The sequence below is a fragment of the Chanos chanos genome, chromosome 12, assembly GCF_902362185.1.
Source record: "Chanos chanos chromosome 12, fChaCha1.1, whole genome shotgun sequence".
In the NCBI taxonomy this organism is placed as follows: Eukaryota; Metazoa; Chordata; class Actinopteri; order Gonorynchiformes; family Chanidae; genus Chanos; species Chanos chanos.
This window is the reverse complement of record NC_044506.1, coordinates 20313221-20333271: the sequence shown is the minus strand read 5'-3', so window position 1 is coordinate 20333271 and position 20051 is coordinate 20313221. Positions and strand designations below refer to the sequence as shown.

At 40.4% G+C, this 20051-nt stretch overlaps 3 gene segments (V, D, J or C); 1 reads left to right on the top strand and 2 right to left on the bottom strand.

Annotated features, from left to right (window-relative positions):
- Positions 1-699: 699 nt before the first annotated feature.
- On the bottom strand, positions 700-1322 carry LOC115825234 (immunoglobulin kappa variable 6D-21-like). The segment is given in 2 exon segments: positions 700-1037; positions 1268-1322. Coding segments are annotated over 2 exon segments (387 nt in total).
- Positions 1323-4149: 2827 nt separating this feature from the next.
- On the bottom strand, positions 4150-4757 carry LOC115824826 (immunoglobulin kappa variable 6D-21-like). The segment is given in 2 exon segments: positions 4150-4475; positions 4709-4757. Coding segments are annotated over 2 exon segments (375 nt in total).
- Positions 4758-4885: 128 nt separating this feature from the next.
- On the top strand, positions 4886-8232 carry LOC115824825 (Ig kappa-b4 chain C region-like). The segment is given in 5 exon segments: positions 4886-4900; positions 6156-6217; positions 6374-6425; positions 6628-6679; positions 7899-8232. Coding segments are annotated over 5 exon segments (498 nt in total).
- The last annotated feature ends 11819 nt before the right edge of the window (positions 8233-20051 follow it).

Genomic DNA, 20051 nt, shown 5'->3' with positions numbered 1-20051 from the left:
GCCATATTGTGTTATCTACTGACATCAAGTGTTAAAAAAAGAACATCATATTTATTTATGAATATTATTGGATCATAGTTTTTATATTTGTTACATTTTCCCAGTATCACTAAGACACTGAAACCCAAAAAATGAAAAAAAAAAAAAAAAAAAAAACAATCTAGAGAATTTGAGAAGGTCAGTAAATGTGAACTGACTCAGTCGAAACACAAATAGAGTTTACACTCAGCAGTGTTGACCTGGACATTGTCTCACTGGAATATGGGAACACGTCATAGAAATCCTGTCAACACCATGAGACATATTTATGATAATGATGACTGGCATGTATCTGAGCTTTCTGTATTAATAGAAAAGAAAAGACAAAGATGACAGTTCAGAGGGGCAGATTGTGTCCTGTACTCTTCAAACAAATATTAAATTATTTCTCAAAATATGATAATCCTTTTCTTGTAAAGCCACCAGCATTTGAATGAATAAAATGGCTGGTCTGGGGACATTCTATCATCTCTGTAACAGATATATTGAGGGACATTTATAATTATTGCTTCTGGGGTTTTTGGGGTTTTTTTTATTATAGTTAGTGTAGTGTGATTGTGCTGCATCACATCCTCCCCCTCAGCACCTGCAGTAGGTCCCAGCTGCAGCAGTGCAGTCTCTGTGCAGTCTGACTGAGGGAGGTTTTTGTACGGCTCTATATCACTGTGTGAACACCCAGCTACTACTGATATAATGTGCACTCTGACAGTAATAATCTCCTGTATCTTCAGTCTGGAAGTTACTGATGGTCAGAGTGAAGTCAGTCCCAGATCCACTGCCACTGAAACGAGCTGGAACTCCAGACTGACGTTGACTTGCATACTTAATCAGGAGTTTAGGAGCCTCTCCAGGTTTGTGTTGGTACCAGGACAAACAGTCCTGAGAACTGCTACAGGAAGCAACGGCTGTGTTGGTCTTACATCTCACAGTAACAGAGTCTCCTGGAAGAACAGATTTCACTGCAGGAGTCTGAGTCACAGTCACCTGACCTCTGGACTCTGACACAAGAAAGATGAGAAAAACATTCATGTAACATTATTCAAGGAACTCAGTCTCAATCTTTTTATCACTCTGTGTTTATTATGACTGATTAACTGAAATAAATGTCATATACTCCTCACTTTCACAACAGCAGCACATCACAACAACATCAATCATTTTATGAGGTACATATGTATAAAATACTTTGAAAACTACTAAAAAGTCTATGAAATAAATTTCTTTTTACCTTTTATACAACACAAAAGTGTCCAGATGAAGATTGTGATGAAAGTCATGCTTGCTGTGGGTTAAGTTACTGGGGCAGGCAGCTCTCAGTCATCAAGTCTTAAACTCACAGGGCTATAAACACTCCCAGAGCACTCAAGCATGTGCTGCCAATGCAAAGTGTCCTCTCTCTATGGAAATACTCTTCCTGAGTACAGAGTTTTAGAAAGTATTTAAAGAATTTATAATATATAAATAATAAAAAGAGTTTCATTGGATTACATTACATACAACTTACATACTTACTGACATAGACTTTATCTGCAGTATTTCTGTCTGTCATTATTCCAGATTAGGCTGAATTACTGTAAAAAATGACTGTTTTATGAAAACTGAATGTCTTATAAACGTTTCACATATAAATCTGATGTTTTTAGGGTCTAATTTTATTCTTCTATTTGTGATGTTGTCTCAGTGAAGCAAGGGCAGTACTCTTAATGTCTCCTATAAGACAAGAATAAAATTTGAAAAACTATGACATGTTTGTCCTTGGTGCAATTGCGTTTCTTTTGCATTTGTGTACCATCACATCTCAATCTTAATTCATTAAATTAATCCTTCTGAACAAGTGATGCTAAACAATAGAACAATGACTCTTACAGAGATAAATAAGGAAATGTCACTTTTTTCATAACTCATCATTTACAGTTGCATTCTGTGTTTTTTATTTGTTCTGTAAGAACCCTCCTCCTCTGAATAAATTCCTCAGACGCCCTCCACTGAGAGAGGGTAAGATTCCACTTTACAGCAAGACTACCCTTATAAAGTGTTTATGAATGGTAATATATTAGTCAATCAATTATTGTTTATTAATGAGGTTATGAACACCTTATAAATCATTAATAAGCCGTTATAACACATTAGGTAGAAAGGGCAAGACCTGTGATAGTGAGTCCACATTTATCTGTACTGTTAGGCCTCTGATCTCATTGGTTACTTAGTTTACTTTGTCTTCTCCATCAGCCAGCATTTATACCTGTCAGCTTCCCTGTGGAGGCATTCTGGGGACGATCAACTGGGAGGAGACCCCGGGGCAGACCCAGGACACGTTGGGAGAATGATATATCTCGGCTGGTCTGGGAGCGCCTTGGGATCCCCCAGGAGGAGCTGGTGGATGTAGCCGGGGAAAGGGATGTCTGGGCTGCCCTCCTCAGCCTGCTGCCACCGCGACCCGGTCCTGGAGAAGCGGCAGAAAATGGATGGATGGATGGAGCTTAATCAGATTTTTGTTAATAAGTTACTAGAATTTAATCAACGTCAGCATTTCTTAATAGTCAAAAAGTTTCATTTGGCATATCAAATTATGGCATATCAGTTAACATATGAAATTACCAGATTCATACACTAAGGCTATGGTAATATTGTTTACCTTGATATTTTCAGCATGCTATCAGCAGCCATCCTCATTATTATCACAGGTGTTTATATGACATATGCTATCAGGTTGTTATGCACACTGGATATTAAAGTGGAATGTTGTGATGTGTGTTGGGGGGTTTGGGGGGCGGAGCTTCCCAGCATGCTTTGGGCTGAACGACTATTGTTTAGCTATAGTTCATTATTGTTCAGTTTATCTTTCCCACTGTGTCTAGAAGAAGTGTATGTGTTCATCGTTTAGTCTTTGTGTTGTGGTGTTAATTTTTGTGAGAGTTTAATGTTATCTGTGTACCGTAAATGTAAATGTCTGTGTGAATGATGTACTTCCCTCCTACCGTTTAGTGATGGGAAGTTCAGAACTTTTCAGTGTATCCGATCTTTGAATCTCGCTCATTAAAATGCACAAATCTTTTTTCAAATCATTTGTTCACATGAACTCATTCCAGTGGAAAGGCAAATTAAACATCCATTCAATAGCTACATTACACACAGCTACGCAAATGTTCTGGTTGACCACCTAACATTAGCTTGCTGTCCTCACCAGTAATAATAGCACTGGTCATGTTACTGCTGTAACCATGTGAATAATGAACGAAAGACTCAGACCTGAAGACCCATGGTTATGACTCATGAACGAATCAGTCATTCCTACACAGTGTGTGTGTGCGTGTGTGTGTATGTGTGTGTAGTTTACATTTTTAGTTTGATGTTTGAATGTGAAACAGACATAAGGACTACTGTATCAGTAAAAATGATTAATGTCAGTGTGTCCAGGTCACAAAAGTTTACTGTCTCCATAAGAGGTGATAGTCATCAGGAGTAACTTTCAGGTTCAGTGTCCTGCTCAGGGTCACATCAGCAGTGAATTGTCATGATTTGGGTTTGAACCCACAACCCTTCAGACACCAGTTTAACATAGTGATGTGTCATTGAGAAGGTTTTAAAACTTTAATGTAGTATGATGTGTGTATGTCATATGATGTCATAATGTTTTAAATGTAATATAAAGTGAGTTTAATTTGCCAACAGGGATGTAACAGGGTAAAAATCTGGTTTGTGGTGATTTCTTTTTCAACAATCTGATCGTACTCCAAAACCATCAGACTGCTTAATTATTTGAAATGCCTAATGTAAATCTCTGTTTTCAAAATAAACGCAACTTTTATACACTCACCAGAATGATTAAAATGTTTGATGTGAGGAGAACTATAAGTAATGATTAATAAAGAATGTAATAATAAATGATAAAGAACATGATGTCCTTTCATTTCCATAGCAAAAATATTTCATGGACATTCATAATTAGTGTTATTGTAATTACAGTTAGTGTAGTGTGATTCCTCTCCTCCACAGAGTGTGTGATTGTGCTGTATCACATCCTCCCCCTCAGCACCTGCAGTAGGTCCCAGCTGCAGCAGTGCAGTCTCTGTGCAGTCTGACTGAGGGAGGTTTTTGTACGGCTCTGTATCACTGTGTGAACACATATTTGTTACTGATGTAATGTAGACTCTGACAGTAATAATCTCCTGCATCTTCAGTCTGGATGTTACTGATGGTCAGAGTGAAGTCAGTATCAGATCCACTGCCACTGAAACGATCTGGAACTCCAGACTGACGGTAACTTACATACTCAATCAGGAGTTTAGGAGCCTCTCCAGGTTTGTGTTGGTACCAGTGTAGATGATCACCAGCATCCACTTCAGGGCTGGTTTTACAGTTGATAGTGACTGTGTCTCCTGGAAGAGCAGATTTCACTGCAGGAGTCTGAGTCACAGTCACCTGACCTCTGGACTCTGAAATAATAAATATGAGGAGAAAAAATCATGTTACGTCATTCAAGAAACACAATCCATACTATTGTCACTCTGTTTATTATGTCTAAATTCCCATACAAACAGGTCATATATTCCTCACTTTTACAACAACAAACAACAGCACATCACAACACCAATAAAAATATGAAAGATATGTGTATACAATACTTTGAAATCAATGAAAAATGTCTATGAAATACATTTCTTGTTACCTTTAAAAAAACACAGAAGGGTCCAGATGAAGATGGTGATGAAAGTCATGCTTGCTGTGGGTTAAGTTACTGGGACAAGCAGCTCTCAGTCATCAAGTCTTAAACTCACAGGGCTATAAACACTCCCAGAGCACTCAAGCATGTGCTGCCAATGCAAAGTGTCCTCTCTCTATGGAAATGATCTTCCTTACAGTACAGAGGAAAGAGTTTTATATGATCTCAATACTTACAGTTTACTGATACAGTCTTTACTTACAGTGTGTCTGACTGTCTCTGTATTAGACTATACCCACATACTGTAATAACGACTATGACTTGTAAATATTTCATATTGAAATCTGATGTCATTGTTTGGATTTTCTATTTTGTCAGAGATGTGTCTGTAAGAGAAAAGTTAGTACACTTTACACATTATCTTCAATAATAAAGGAGACAACTTAGAAAGGATAATACTATGTTTTACTCAAACAAAGAAAAAAACAACAACAATAATACACACACACACACACACACACACACACACACACACACACACACACCACCATTACCCAGCAAAATTGGTACATTGAAACTCACACACATACAAATGCGGAAATATTTATAAAATAAAATAATTAAAACATTACAATAAAGGACTCGATAATAATAGAGGAAATAAAATAAACATCATATTGTGTTTTCATGCCTAATGTCAGAGTAACAAATTACTGTACAATGATGAATTTATGATTTATTATTGTTAAATACTCAATATGCAGTTCATTATGGTTCAATACTCAGTACATGAACATTGTCAAATACAACACTGCAAAAAATGAAAAGAAAAATTATTTGCCCTCAAAACCTCTGACTGACTCAACAGAGCACAGTAAATACAGTGAAACTCAGAGACAGACAGAAGACAAATAAAAAAGAAAATTAGTCAATAAATAAAAGTCAAATTATCAACATAAAGAAAATATGACAATAAAAGCAATAAAACATAAAAAAAAATTATCAACAAATTCAATAAAGAAAATCCTAAATAGCTTTTTCTTCAGTAGAACTCTCAATTTATAACTCATTAATTCATCTAATGGATCATCTCTATCTCTCGAGTCCATCTGGCCTTTAAACTTTGACTTTAATGTTGAATTATTGAGAGAGATTTGTCTTCTGTGTCTTTGTCATCTACACAACTGGATTAATGAGCTGTACTGTACTGTACTGTACTGTACAGTACTGGGTAACTAAACTGAGAGTGTGTGTTTGATCTTCTGAGAAGAGTTTGATTTGCTCTCTCTCTCTCGCTCTCTCTCTCTCTGTGTGTGTGTGTGTGTGTGTGTGTGTGTGTGTGTGTAAATGAGAGGTGGAATATAAGAGAATGTGTGTGTCCATCTGGGTCTCTGGGCTGTGTGAAGAGCAGTGATGTGGTTTGTCTGAACTCAGGAGTGTTCTCCCTGATCAGCTTCACCTGGACCTCATTTGTTCTGTTCTGGACTCTGTCCAGGCTCCTGCAGACACCTTCAGGTCTGTGGTGGATGAGGAAACCTGTCTAACACACATTCCTAGAAGTCACAGAGAGAAACTAAACTATTTGAGATTCCCACATTGTCCAGTAGGGGGCAATATGTTATACTCAGGTCTCTAATTGTTCAACTCTGACTCCATCTGTTTCTGCATTAGAGGGTTTGTGTTCAGTGATTCAGTAGTGGAGAAACCAAACTGGATGTTGGCAGTGAGTATCCAGATGTATTTCATCTTTATTAAATATCGAATCTATCAATTGTTTTCGGAAATGATTTAGCAATTGATGGGTTGATTGGTGAGTATTGATAATCCGATGAGTAGTAATGTTAACAGTGTGAAACAATGTGCTGTAAAGCACAGAGAGATCAGAGTCATTAGAGCAGGAGGTTTTTGTACGGCCACTTAACCAGTTTGTATCACTGTGGTCCACTTTTGGTGGAGGCACCAAAGTTTCAGTTGGACGTAAGTAAAAGTCTTTCCTCTTTATGAAAACAATTTAAATCCACATTAAAATAAAATGTAGTAACACTGTGTAGTTTATAAATGACACAGTTTATATAGTATTAAGTTTTATTTATATTTAGTGTTGATCCAGTGACAGTGTTGGCTGTTAGAATAAAACAGTCTCTAATACAGTCGCCTTTGTATTTCTCACTTTTTTCTACTTTTTAAAATGAAAAATGATAGAAAATGATTGATATATATATAAATATATATATATATATATATATATATATATATATATATATATATACAAATATGACAATAAATTTCTTGCGAGGCTGCCTGATCAGAATTGGGATGTTGATTGAGTAATAATGTTAATGGTCTGAATTAAAAACAAAACAAAACATTGATATAACTGCAAAATTTCAACCCAAAGTGAGATATAACAACTTGGATAAAAAAAGAGAAAAGGGCAGACAGATGTAGTTTGTAAGGTTGGTTTACATTATGACATCCATTTGGCATTGACATGTGATGTTCAATTTCAAATATTTAATAATGAAGTTTAATAATGTTTATTAATTCAGAAAGTACAATCTACACTGTAGATTTCTGTCTCAGTTCATGTGAGATTTAAACTACCAGATTTCTGTCTCAGTTAATGTCAGATTTAAAACTACTAGATTAAAGTGAAAGATCACTAATGTTTATCTTAAAAAATGTCATGGTTTTCATTTCAACAGAGTGTCTTCAAAACTCAGACTCATCTGATTAGTTTTCCTCAATAAACCTGACAATGACTAGACCTCACTTTTACCATCATATGTCCATACATCTTAAAAATATTATAATACTGATTGTGTGAGGGAACTTTTAAAACCATTTTTTTCTTCCACAAATCAAAATTGAATAGAAACAAAAAAATTCTAGAGATGCATTTTACTTTTACATGAAAGTGTACTTTGGAATAAACAGTTATTTATAAAATGACTGTAACTGTCTTTCAACGCTCTGCTGATCTTGGTTGTGCTCTGTGAGTCAGAGATAAGGGAAGTGAAAGAGGCAGAGCCTGTCTGTTTTTGAAGCACAGATAAAGTGTGTGTTTAAAGAAGAAAATCACACACATATGAATGTGAGATGGAGACTAATCATGTCTCATACTCTACTGATTGATGGACACATGTCAGCTCTCTCTCCACCCAATGACAGTTGTGATTTCTCATCTGTCTCCTAGGTGACACCCGGCCCACCCTCACGGTCCTGCCCCCCTCCAGCATGGAGCTGCAGCAGGGGAAAGCCACACTCATGTGTCTGGCCAACAAGGGCTTCCCCTCAGACTGGAAGCTGAGCTGGAAGGTGGATGGTAAGAGTTGGAGTTCAGGGGTGAGCTCCAGCCCTGGGGTTTTACAGAAGGACGGTCTCTACAGCTGGAGCAGCACCCTCACCCTCCAGGAGGAGCAGTGGAGTAAGATGTCAGTGACCTGTGAGGCCACACAGGGCTCCCAGTCTGCAGTGACCCAGACACTGAGTAAAGACCAGTGTTCTGAGTAGTGACAACACACACACACACACACACACACGCGCGCGCGCGCACACACACACACGCACACATACACACCTTCTCTCCCTCCTGTTTCTGTTATGAGTGTATGAGACTGGCTTTGTGCTGGGTTTGACCCTGTGTGTGAGTCTTTTCAGCAGCTTGAGTTGTCATCAGAGCATCTTCCATGTGATATTGTTGTGTTTCATATCAAATCCATTCATGTCCACTGTATGTGTGTGCTTTACTGCTTAACTCTTGTTCTGTTTTATTCATCATGAAAATAAAGAGCTTTTCAATCACAACCATTCCCCTCTCTGTGTGTCTGTCTATATTAAACATAATTCTCTTTATCAAAGTCACACACTAAATCATTACTGTCATTCATAAATGTACAGGGCATCATAAGTCATAAGAGTGACACAGTAAACATTTCCCTTAAATATGCAGCTTTTTAATCAGACTCCACTCTTAGGAATCTACATATACTTCAGCACACATTTCATACTAGAGTCAAACATATTAATTCCTCTCATAGAGCTGTATGATAACACATATTAACAATAATTAACAATAATTACAGGAAACTGATCCACTGAATTAATAACTACACAAATAATCAAATAATCCTTTTTGTATTTGTAATATTAAATTTAATGTTTTATAGATTACATTTTGATTAACTTTTTCTTGCTACAGTAGTTTATTGTAAGTTTATAATAAATCTATAAAGATAATAAGTTGTTCATTAATCTATTAAAACACAGTCTGTGGGTGAGGTAGTGATTATGTATCAGTCTGACTCAGAAGTTGATGGTCAGGTCCAGGTTTGGTCTTCATGATGACACTGATACTAAAGTAATGATTTGTATACTCACTCTAGGCCCTTGGGGACAGGGGAACATCTGGCCACAGTGCTGCTCTATTCTGGGAGTGTGGGTGTCGCCCTGCACATGCAAATCTGACTTTCACCCTCACAGCACCCACTCACACAGCCCTAAACCCCCTGAGACTGGGGCAGGTGTGTGTGTGGTTTACATTTTTAGTTTAGTGTTTGAATGTGAAACAGACCTGATGACCTTGTTGTATCAGTTAAATTGATCAGTTTCAATGTGTTACAGACAACTACTACCCACATAAGAGGTGATAGTCATCAGGAGTAACTTTCAGGTTCAGTGTCCTGCTCAGGGTCACATCAGCAGTGAACTGTCATGATTTGGGTTTAAACCCACAACCCTCCAGACACCAGGCCTCACTCCATTACCACTACATCACAGTCAGAGATGATTCAGGGAAAGGAATCTCAGTAACCAATCACTTTACCACAGTGCTGTGTCATTAGGAAGATAAAACAAACCTTCTACAGTCCTCAGCTTCACCTTTTAGTGTAATATGAAGTGATTTTACTTTAGCAGTATGGATCTAACAGAGTAAAAATTTTTTTTGCATGGCTTCCTTTCTAACAATCTGATCTTACTCTAACATCATCAGTTTAATTAAATATTTAAAATGACTAATGTAAATCTAGGCTCTCAGAATAAACACGTCAATATTTGCACCGTCACCAGAATGATTTAGACTTAGACTTAGACTTAGACTGCTTTTATTGTCATTTCCACATATGCATGAGTCAGAAGGCGCTTTCGCACCGAACAGTTCTAGGGTCTAATTCGATAGGAACTACCCCCTGTGGAGCTTCCCCTAGAACTACATTCGTTCTAGGGCCTTTTTTCTGTTTGCTTTCGCACCGCCAGTAGGAACGCTGAAGTGACGTAAGCCGGCCGACGGTATAGCAGCTAAGAGCTGTTGTTTATGACTAACCAGGATAGCTGCACATTTTGAAGTACAAATTTAATGACTTTTAAGACCTTTTAAATACCTCCAAAAGGAAAAAAAGAACCATTGCTGCGGCAAAAGAAATCGACAAACTAGACTACAGTATACGCAATGAGTTTTATTGAATTCGAATGACAGAAATATTGATTGCACATTAGATAACCTATAACTGCCTTCTCATTAACGAAAATAAAACTGTATGGCGATAGACCCAGTCCAATGGAGAAAATAATTTCCGAATGCATTTATGCATTTACCACCGCAGTAGCAGTGAATGACTTGATGGGCATAGTACTTTTCGGGTGCTAGCATAGCGCTTGTGCCTGACCCTTGCTCGCGGCATCGTGTTTTTTTTTCCCCGCCGCAGCCCTAAAATCGTAAGCTGGATAAACACATTCTTATTTTAGGTTATAATGCCGATCACAGCCACACAAGCGGACACACAAGCACCTACCGAAGCGGAGTGTACGCTACCTCTTCAATGTACAAATATACATTGGACGTTGCAAAATGGTCATTGTTGGGGGATATAAAATACCGGTAAAATAAAACATAAAAACCATGTGCCCCCTCCTACAATTCCAGACATTTTGAGACATGAATATCAAAAGCTAAATTAAATACGTTCTAAGACTTTATATTTTGCACGGATCTTTAAAAATGGCGGTTGCAATCATCGTATACCTGCGTCTGGACCAATGGCTGTACACCTACGTCACAAGGTTCCTATTGTGCTGCAAAAGTACCTACCCTGGAGTAGGGGCTAAAAAAGCCCCTCAAAACGGCGTTCTTAGAACTAAAATCGTTCTAAGTTCCTGCGGTGCGAACACGCCAAAAAGGGGGTACTTTCTCCAACAGTTCTAAGAACTATGAAAAGTTCCTCCGGTGCGAAAGCGCCTATACATACAGGGGAACGAGACTGCGTTACACAAGGACCACAGTGCCACATAAAACAAATAACAAATAAATACCACATAAAACAATATAACAAATAAATACCACATAAAACAATATAACAAATAAATACCACATAAAACAATAAATACGCACAATAAATACTGAGGGGAGGGTTTTAAAAAAAAAAAAAAAAAATCCGGGGGGTAATAAATATGAACAGAAAGTACTGGGTAAAACAGAAGTACTAGGTAAAGACAGAAAGTACTGGGTAAAGAAAGTACTAAGTAAGTAGTAGTAGTAAAAAGTAAAACTCCTACAACATACAAACAAGAACAACCCTACATATTTCAAACCTAGACATATATGACATAACACCTACAGACATAACACCAGACACAGACAGTGAATTTCTGGCAACAGCATTGGCATTGTGCAGGTAGGTAAGTGAGTTGTATGGGGTGTTAGTGCAATTTGATTGTGCAGTGGCGCAGTTGATTGTTCAAAGTTGTGCAGTTTATAGTGCAAAGGAGAGGTCAGAGAGTGTTCAAGCTGTTGAGGAACCTCACAGCCTGAGGAAAGAAACTGCTGCATAGTCTGGTGGAGGCAGCACGGATGCTCCGGAACCTCCTGCCAGAGGGTAGGAGGGTGAAGTGGATGTGGGAAGGGTGGGTAGGGTCCTTCACGATGCTGAGGGCCTTTTGGGTGCACCGTGCATTGTAGATGGCCTGTATGGATGGGAGAGCAGTTCCTATGATCTTTTCAGCTGTCTTCACTATCCGCTGCAGGGACTTGCGATCACAGGCTTTGCAGTTCCCATGCCAGACAGTGATACAGCTGGTCAGAATGCTCTCTATGGTGCCTCTGTAGAATGTGGTGAGGATGGATGGGGGGAGACTCGCCTTCTTCAGGCGCCGCAGGAAGTGGAGACGCTGCTGGGCCTTCTTGGAGAGCGCAGTGACATGTGCGGACCAGGAGAGGTCCTCTGTGATGTGCACTCCCAAGAACCTAGCGCTGCTGACTCTCTCTACATCCGTACCATCGATGGTCAGGGGGGTATGGTGGGTGCTGGTCTTTCTGAAGTCGATGATGACCTCCTTAGTTTTCCCTATGTTTAGGAAGAGGTTGTTGATTTTGCACCACGCTGCCAGTCGGTCCACTTCTGCTCTGTATAGAGATTCATCATTGTTGCTGATGAGGCCTACCAATGTAGTGTCGTCAGCAAACTTTATGATGAGGTTGGAGGTGGATGATGCTGTGCAGTCGTGGGTCAGCGGGGTGAACAGGAGCAGACTGAGCACACAGCCCTGTGGAGTGCCGGTGCTCAGTGTGATGGTCCTGGAGGTGATGCTGCCAATTCGGACTGACTGTGGCCTCTCCGTGAGGAAGTCAAGCACCCAGTTGCAGACAGAGGTGTTAAGGCCCGGCTGGCTCAGCTTTTCTATCAGGTGTTGAGGTATGATTGTGTTAAAAGCTGAGCTGAAGTCAATGAACAGCATCCTCACATAGCTGTTCTTTCTCTCCAGGTGGGACAGGGCTGGGTGGAGGGCAGAGGTTATGGCATCTTCTGTGGAGCGGTTAGCGCGGTATGCAAACTGGAGGGGGTCCAGTGTGGAGGGCAGGCTGGACTTGATGTGTTTCATGACCAGCCTCTCAAAGCACTTCATGATGATGGGAGTCAGCGCAATGGGGCGGTAGTCATTGTGGCAGGACACGGGGGACTTCTTAGGCACTGGTATGATGGTAATAGACTTGAAACACGTGGGGACGACTGCCTGGAGCAGCGAGATGTTGAAGATGTCAGCGAGAACATCTGCCAGCTGCTCAGCACAGTCCTTGATGGCTCGGCCTGAGATTCTGTCTGGGCCCGCAGCTTTTCGTGGGTTGACTCTGGAGAGGGTCTTTCTCACTTCGTCTGCAGTCACCTGCAGAACCTGGTCATCCGTCCGGGGGGTAGTTTTTACCGCCAGCACATTGTTCAGTCTCTCATACCGTGCGTAGAAGTCGTTCAGTGCATCTGGGAGGGTGGGGTCATTGCTACAGGTCTGAGGAGGAGGAGGCTTGTAGTCAGTGAGGGTCTGGATGCCCTTCCACAGACGCCGTGCATCTTTGCTGTTTGTGAAGTGGCTGTTGATTTTTTGGGCATATTGTCTTTTCACCTCGCTGATGCCACGTGACAGGTTGGCCCGTGCTGTCTTGAGGGCTGACTTATCACCAGATCTGAATGCATCATTCCGGGTCCTCAGCAGTGCCCAGACTTCTGCTGTCAGCCATGGCTTCTGGTTGGCCCGCGAAGAGATGGTTTTGGTGACTGTGACATCGTCTATGCACTTGTTGATGTAGGCCGTCACTGTCTCTGTGTATTCCTCCAGATCGAAGTGTTCACCGGAGGATGCTGCCACTTTGAACATGCCCCAATCAGTGCGCTCAAAGCAGTCCTGAAGAGCTGAGACAGACCCCTCTGGCCAGACTCTGATCTGTCGCTGAACCGGTTTTTCAGTTTTCAGAAGTGGCCTGTATGCTGGAATTAGTATAACAGAGATGTGGTCTGAGTTTCCGAAGTGGGGGCGGGGGAATGCTCTGTATGCATTCTTCTCATTAGTGTAAATGAGGTCTAGCATGTTGTTTTCCCTGGTGGCAAAGTTTACATGTTGGTGAAATTTGGGTAGTACAGTTCGCAGGTTTGCGTGATTGAAGTCTCCAGCAATGATGAAAAATCCATCGGGGTGAGCGGTTTGTTGTGCACTGATGCCGTTGTGTAGTTCGCGCAGTGCCTCTGAGGCATTGGCGCTCGGGGGCAAATACACGGCCACAATAACAACAGCAGTGAATTCTCGCGGCAAATAGTATGGTCTACATTTAACAATAGCGAATTCCACGACTGGAGAGCAGTGTTTAAGAACCATCGTAGTGTTCGCACACCATTCCTTGTTGATGTAGACACACAAGCCACCACCGCGGGTCTTACCAGATAAGGAGGATGCCCCTGTCGGCTCAGTATCATGCTAATCCATTGAGCTGAATGGCTGTGTCCGGAATGTTGCTGTGTAGCCAAGTTTCTGTGAAGACAAAGATACAGCAGTTCTTCGTTTCACTCTGAGATGTCCGTCGGAGCCGTATGCAGTCTAGTTTGCTTTCTAGAGAGCGTACGTTTGCGAGTGTGATGGATGGGACAGCTGGTCTGGATGGATTAGCCTTTAGCCTGGCACGAATGCCTCCACGCACCCCACGCTTCCGGATCCTCTCGCACCGCCTCCGGCGCTTCCTCGGGCGGGTAGCCGTTGGGGGATGTTCCGTAGCTATGGGGACGGGATCGCGTAGCAAGCCGAGGCAGCGCAGATCGTCCAAATAAGTGGTTAACTGGTTGTGTGTGGTCTTTTTTCCGATGTTGATAAAATGACGTGTGAGGAGAAATTTAAAAATAATTATTAATAAAGAATGTAATAATAAATTATAAAGAATGTGATGTCCTTTCAGTTCAATAATAGGAAATTTTGATGAACACTTGAAAATAATTTTATTGTAGTTAGATTTAGTGTAGTGTGATTCCTGTCAACTATCTTAATGAAGTTGTTGCGTTTTTTCTTTGGAAAGGAAAGGTAATTTTTTAGGCAAGGCAAACCCGGTCCTTCTACAACAGCAAAGGGTTTCGTAGCTTAGCCGAGCATGCGAGCAAACGTACTGGTTATTCAAGCCTTGGCCACTTCAGGTTTCGCACAATCGCAATTTTCTTATTTATGCAATTTTCAGAATTCCTCGGTCTCGGCCCAGAATCAGTGATGTATGTGAATATTATTGTAATGACGATGGGTTCTCACAAAGAGTCACATTTCACCACGAGGGTAGTGATATCAGTGTACTCTGCTCTGAGTGGGAAAAGATAACAAACACAAACGCTTTTGAATACCCTACATCTGCTCAAACAACAACATTATAATGAGTGGATAACAAAACATAAAAACATTCAGCAAAGCATACTTGGTCATAAACCCTAAACACTGCATTGCGTTGCTATGGATTCGTTGCTAGGGACGCGCTACCGTGCTGATTAGATGCTAGCTCTGTCACTACACTACTTTACACGTCTTCCAAACAGCACACAGAGGTTTAGCACCGTCACCCTCAGCTCTAAGGAACTTCTTTAAAACTTTAGACTTGCCTGACAGCTCTGTAAGTGTGATACACGGATCATCGTCCTTTATGATTCCCACTCTCGCCCACTCCCAATGACATTTTTTCCTGTCCCATCCCAGTCACGTGATGAGTAGTGAAATTGACTCCCATCCCGTGACCCACAGGGTTCCTGAAAAAACGTCAGCTTCTACACGACACCTTAAGAGGTGTACTAGCAACTGATGCTAGCGTCCATGGGTTGTAGCCTGCTTGCTAGCACACCTGCCTCCCATCCTGTGGGTTACCGGTTTGAGTCCATTACGGGACTGTGCTTGTAAGAACACAACACAGCAGTAACACTCCCATTCCTCTGAAACAGTCTTGATCATCATGACCACCACGAGGTAACTGGCAGCCATTTTGGTTGCTCATTTGAGTGAAGCGGCCATTCAGTTTGTGGCCTCAGTGTACTCTAGCAGTGTAACAGGCCTGTAACCGTTGACTCTGGGTTTACTGACAGCATTTATACATTTAATTTCAACTGACTTACTTTGAGATTTTAATTCATTTAATGCACGGGATAGTCATTAATGTCTTGTGTACTGAATGCAATGCATTATGTTTGATAACTGGTATTGTTTCTTGATTGTCCAGTATAATAATAATAATAATAATAATAATAATAATATTTATTTAGAGCCCAAAATCACTATTTATAGTCTCAAAGGGCTTTACATGTCTATAACAAAGTCAAATAAAAATTATATCATGCATAAGTTCGAGAAAATAGATAAGTCTTTAGTCTTGTTTTAAAGGAATTGAGAGAGTTTGCTTCTCTAACTTCTGTAGATAAACCATTCCAAAGGAAGGGAGAGCAGTAGGAAAAGGCTCGGTTGCCAGCGGACTTCTTTTTAACTCTTGGAATGACTAGTAATCCAGAATCTTGAGAGCGCAGGGTGTGAGGTGGGTTATAGGGTGTAATTAAGCCAGACAGGTAGGAAGGCGCAAGCCCATGTAAAATTTTATATGTTAATAAGAGGACCTTAAAATCTGCCCTTGCATGAATTGGGAGCCAATGAAGGGAAGCCAGGACAGGGCTAATGTGATCAAACTTCTTCGTTCGGGTCAGAATTCTAGCAGCAGCATTCTGGACCAGCTGAAGACTTTTGGTACTAGAGGCAGGCAGGCCAGAGTAAAGAATATTGCAGTAATCGAGGCGAGACGTGACGAATGCATGAACAATGGTTTCTGCATCAGCCATACTTAGAAAGGGCCTAATTTTAGCAATGTTACGGAGGTGATAAAAGGCAGTTTTGGTTGTGTTCTTGATATGAGTGACTAGCAAGAGACTAGAGTCAAAAATCACACCAAGGTTCTTAGCTGAAGAGTTTTGAGAGATGATGCAGTCGTCAAAATTTAGAGTTAGATCACTAAAAAGATGCTTATGCGTAGGGGGACCAATGACCAGCATTTCAGTCTTGCCTGCGTTAAGCATCAGGAAATTTGAAGACATCCAACCCTTAATAGCACAAAGACATGCCTCAAGGTTAGCCAATTCAGAGCGGTCATTATGCTGGATAGGTACGAAAATCTGAGTATCGTCAGCATAGCAAGGGAAGTTAATGTTGTAACTACGAATAATGTCACCCAAAGGGAGCATGTAAATAGAGAATAGAAGAGGGCCAAGGACTGATCCCTGAGAAACACCATAGTTAAGCTTGTGGTATTCAGAGGTCACATTATTATAGTGGACACACTGCTTTCTCTCAGAGAGATAAGATTTAAACCAAGAGAGCGCCAGGCCACGAATGCCAGTTTGGTTTTCCAAGCGCTTTAACTATATAGTGTGATCGACCGTGTCAAATGCTGCACTCAGATCAAGCAGAATAAGAACAGAGGTAGCACCAGCATCCATGGCAAATAAAAGATCATTAGTTACTCTAGTAAGGGCGGTTTCAGTAGAGTGAAAACACCTGAAGCCTGACTGAAATATTTCAAACGGACTGTTAGAGGACATATGGGCTATCAGCTGAGCAGCTACAATTTTTTCAAGTATTTTAGAAAGAAACGGGAGATTAGAGATCGGCCTATAATTATTTAAGGCTTCAGGGTCAAGATTTGTTTTTTTAAGTAAAGGCCTGATCACGGCTGTTTTAAAAGAGGAGGGTACAATACCAGATTTAAGTGACATATTTAGAGTGTTTAGGATTGTTGGGCCAAGAACCGAGAAAAGCTCCATATAAAGTTTAGCAGGTAGGGGATCAAGGAGGCAAGAGGCTGGTTTAGCAGAGTCCACCAATTTGGACAGCGTGTCTAGAGAGATAGGGTTAAACTGAGTTAAAGGCTGCACATCCTGACTAATCTTAGGCGCAGTAACAGAGAGCGTGCAGGCAGTCTGATTTGATAAATTAATTTGAATATTACGATGAATTAAGTCTATTTTTTGCGAGAAAAATTCAACAAAATCGTTTGCGGTAAAAGGGCTAGATTGAGGGGAGTGATTCTGGGTAAGTTTAGATATTGTATCAAAAAGGAACCTGGGCTTATTTTTGTTAACATTAATTATTTTCGAGTAATACGCGGATCTGGCTGCGTAGAGAGCCAGGCTGTCGTGCCATGCAAGGCGAAAAACCTCTAGCTTGGTTGCCCGCCAGTTTCGTTCCAATTTCCTACACACCTGCTTCAGCGCGCGGGTTTCTTTATTAAAACCAAGGTGTTAAGTGTTTACTTCTATTTTTTATAGTTAATGGTGCTACCATATCTAGTACATTACGAAGGGTAGAATTTATGCCGTTCCGTCAAGTCGTTCAAAGATCTCTGCTGATCATTGAAAGAGTTGAGAGCAGTAGGAAGCAGATCAGCGAGCGCAACAGTGGTGGAAGCATTAACGCGACGGCAGCTACAAACCACGGTAGAGACAATTGGCGTCAACGGAAGAGTTACTTGGAAAGTAATAAGAAAATGGTCTGAGAGGGCAGCGGAGTAAGGAGAGACGATAACATGAGAGATATCTAGTCCGCGAGCTAGAATAAGATCTAAAGTGTTGCCACTGAGATGAGTTGGTTCGTGGACATATTGGTTAAAGCCAAAAGTGTCTATGATAGTTGTAAAAGCTTTATTAAGTGAATCAGAATTGTTATTGATGTGAATATTAAAGTCCCCCAAGATCAGGATTTTATCCACTCTAGTAAGAATAACAGAGATAAATTCAGAACTCATCTAGAAATTGACTATAGGGCCCGGGGCCGATAGAGCACTGCTATGAGAAAAGTTGAGGCAGTACCATATTGCTTCACAGAGAGCAACTCAAAAGAGTCAAAATTAGGTAAACTAAGGGTGTTAGGAGTAAATTTAGTATTATAGATTAGAGCTACACCCTCACTTTTCTTTGCTGCCCTAGCAGCACAGGAAAAGGAATAGTTAGGGGGTGAAGCTTCATTTAAAGGGAGAAAAACGTCTGGCTTTAACCAAGTTTCACACAAACCCATCATGTCAAGGCTAAGATCACTGATCAGGTCACTAACAAGCAACGCCTTAAGTGAAAGCCATCTGATATTGATAAAACCTAACTTCAGCGTCATCGGGCTTACAGTAATCATATCGGAGCAGGGAGTCAGTTGAATCGGAACTAAATTGCTACAAAATATGATCTGTTTGACTCTAGACCGAAATGAGCTACGAGGGCGTGAAAGTACACTAATGGGAAAAATGTCACTACTGGCTCTATACCTAGTCATATTAGTCTTAACATTATGATGTTCATTACGATGAACATTATTCGTTAGAAGGATACTTCGAAGAGGGCGACGATTTTCTTGTTGTTTCTGTTGTCTCCGCCTGACCAGTGCTCCAGCTCTTTTGCCTCGCTTCCTTCTCCGTCTCCGTTTACAAGGTGTAGCAGGTAAGCTAAACAATTTAAATCTAAACAAATGGAAGTCCGCTGAATCCGTTGAACAATTTTTGGCTATAAAATGCGTACCCAGACAGCAAGACGACATTGAAAAAATATTGATTTTCCATCTGAATCATCATTATGGTTGAAATTGAAATCTCAATGCTAAATAAATGTTGGATCACCATTACAATACCGATGAAACCCGACAGTATAGTAATGTTGATGACCGTGACGTTGGAATAACATTGATTTATAGTTGTCGTGATTATAAATGATTGAGCATCGATTTGTAGTTGACCGGGTAACGACAATGATGTTGAAAAGTCATCGATATATAGTTGACCGGGAAATGATGATATGACATTGAGAAGCCATCGATTTATGGTTGACCAATATGATCGAGAAGTCATCGAGTTATAGTTGACCGGGAGACCATCTTGTGGAAGACCAACGGCAGCTCACACATCTCATTTGTGAATCCATATCAGGTAAGCATGCATTTATTTATCTAATGTTTGAATGAATTGTACCAAATTGAATATTCGTAAACGTTTATAGCTTATTTACATTGTCTAACATTATATGCCGTTATACATTCGTGCCTGTCACAATGGCCATTATTATAATTTAGACACCTTTAAATGTCATTGAAACGTTAGCATCTGTTGCCAGATTTAGGCATCACAGACCAAGTTCACTCTACAGTTTTACAAATACCAACACTAAGTTAGTTTAGTCAGTTAGCTAACCTTGGTTTACTGTAGGTTTTTCGTGGTAGCTATAAATTATTACTGTCTTTTTTTTTACTGTCAAAATGTCAAGACTGAGAGATGCAGATGCGTTAAATTAGCTCGCTAACGCAACTGATAACTTAGCATTTCATGTTAGCATTAGATGACAGGATAGCGTTGGCTAGGACGAATTGAGGGGAAGAGAGAGGCATGCATATATTTCGGAGACAACTCAAAATCTGATCAAAGATAAAATACACGCTATTTTCATGAATTACAGTCCTCAGTGCAGGATTCTTTCTTCCGACGACAAAGTTAGCATTCTGCTTTTATGCTAGCGAAATTATCCTACTAAGTTACTGATAGAGCTCGGATATT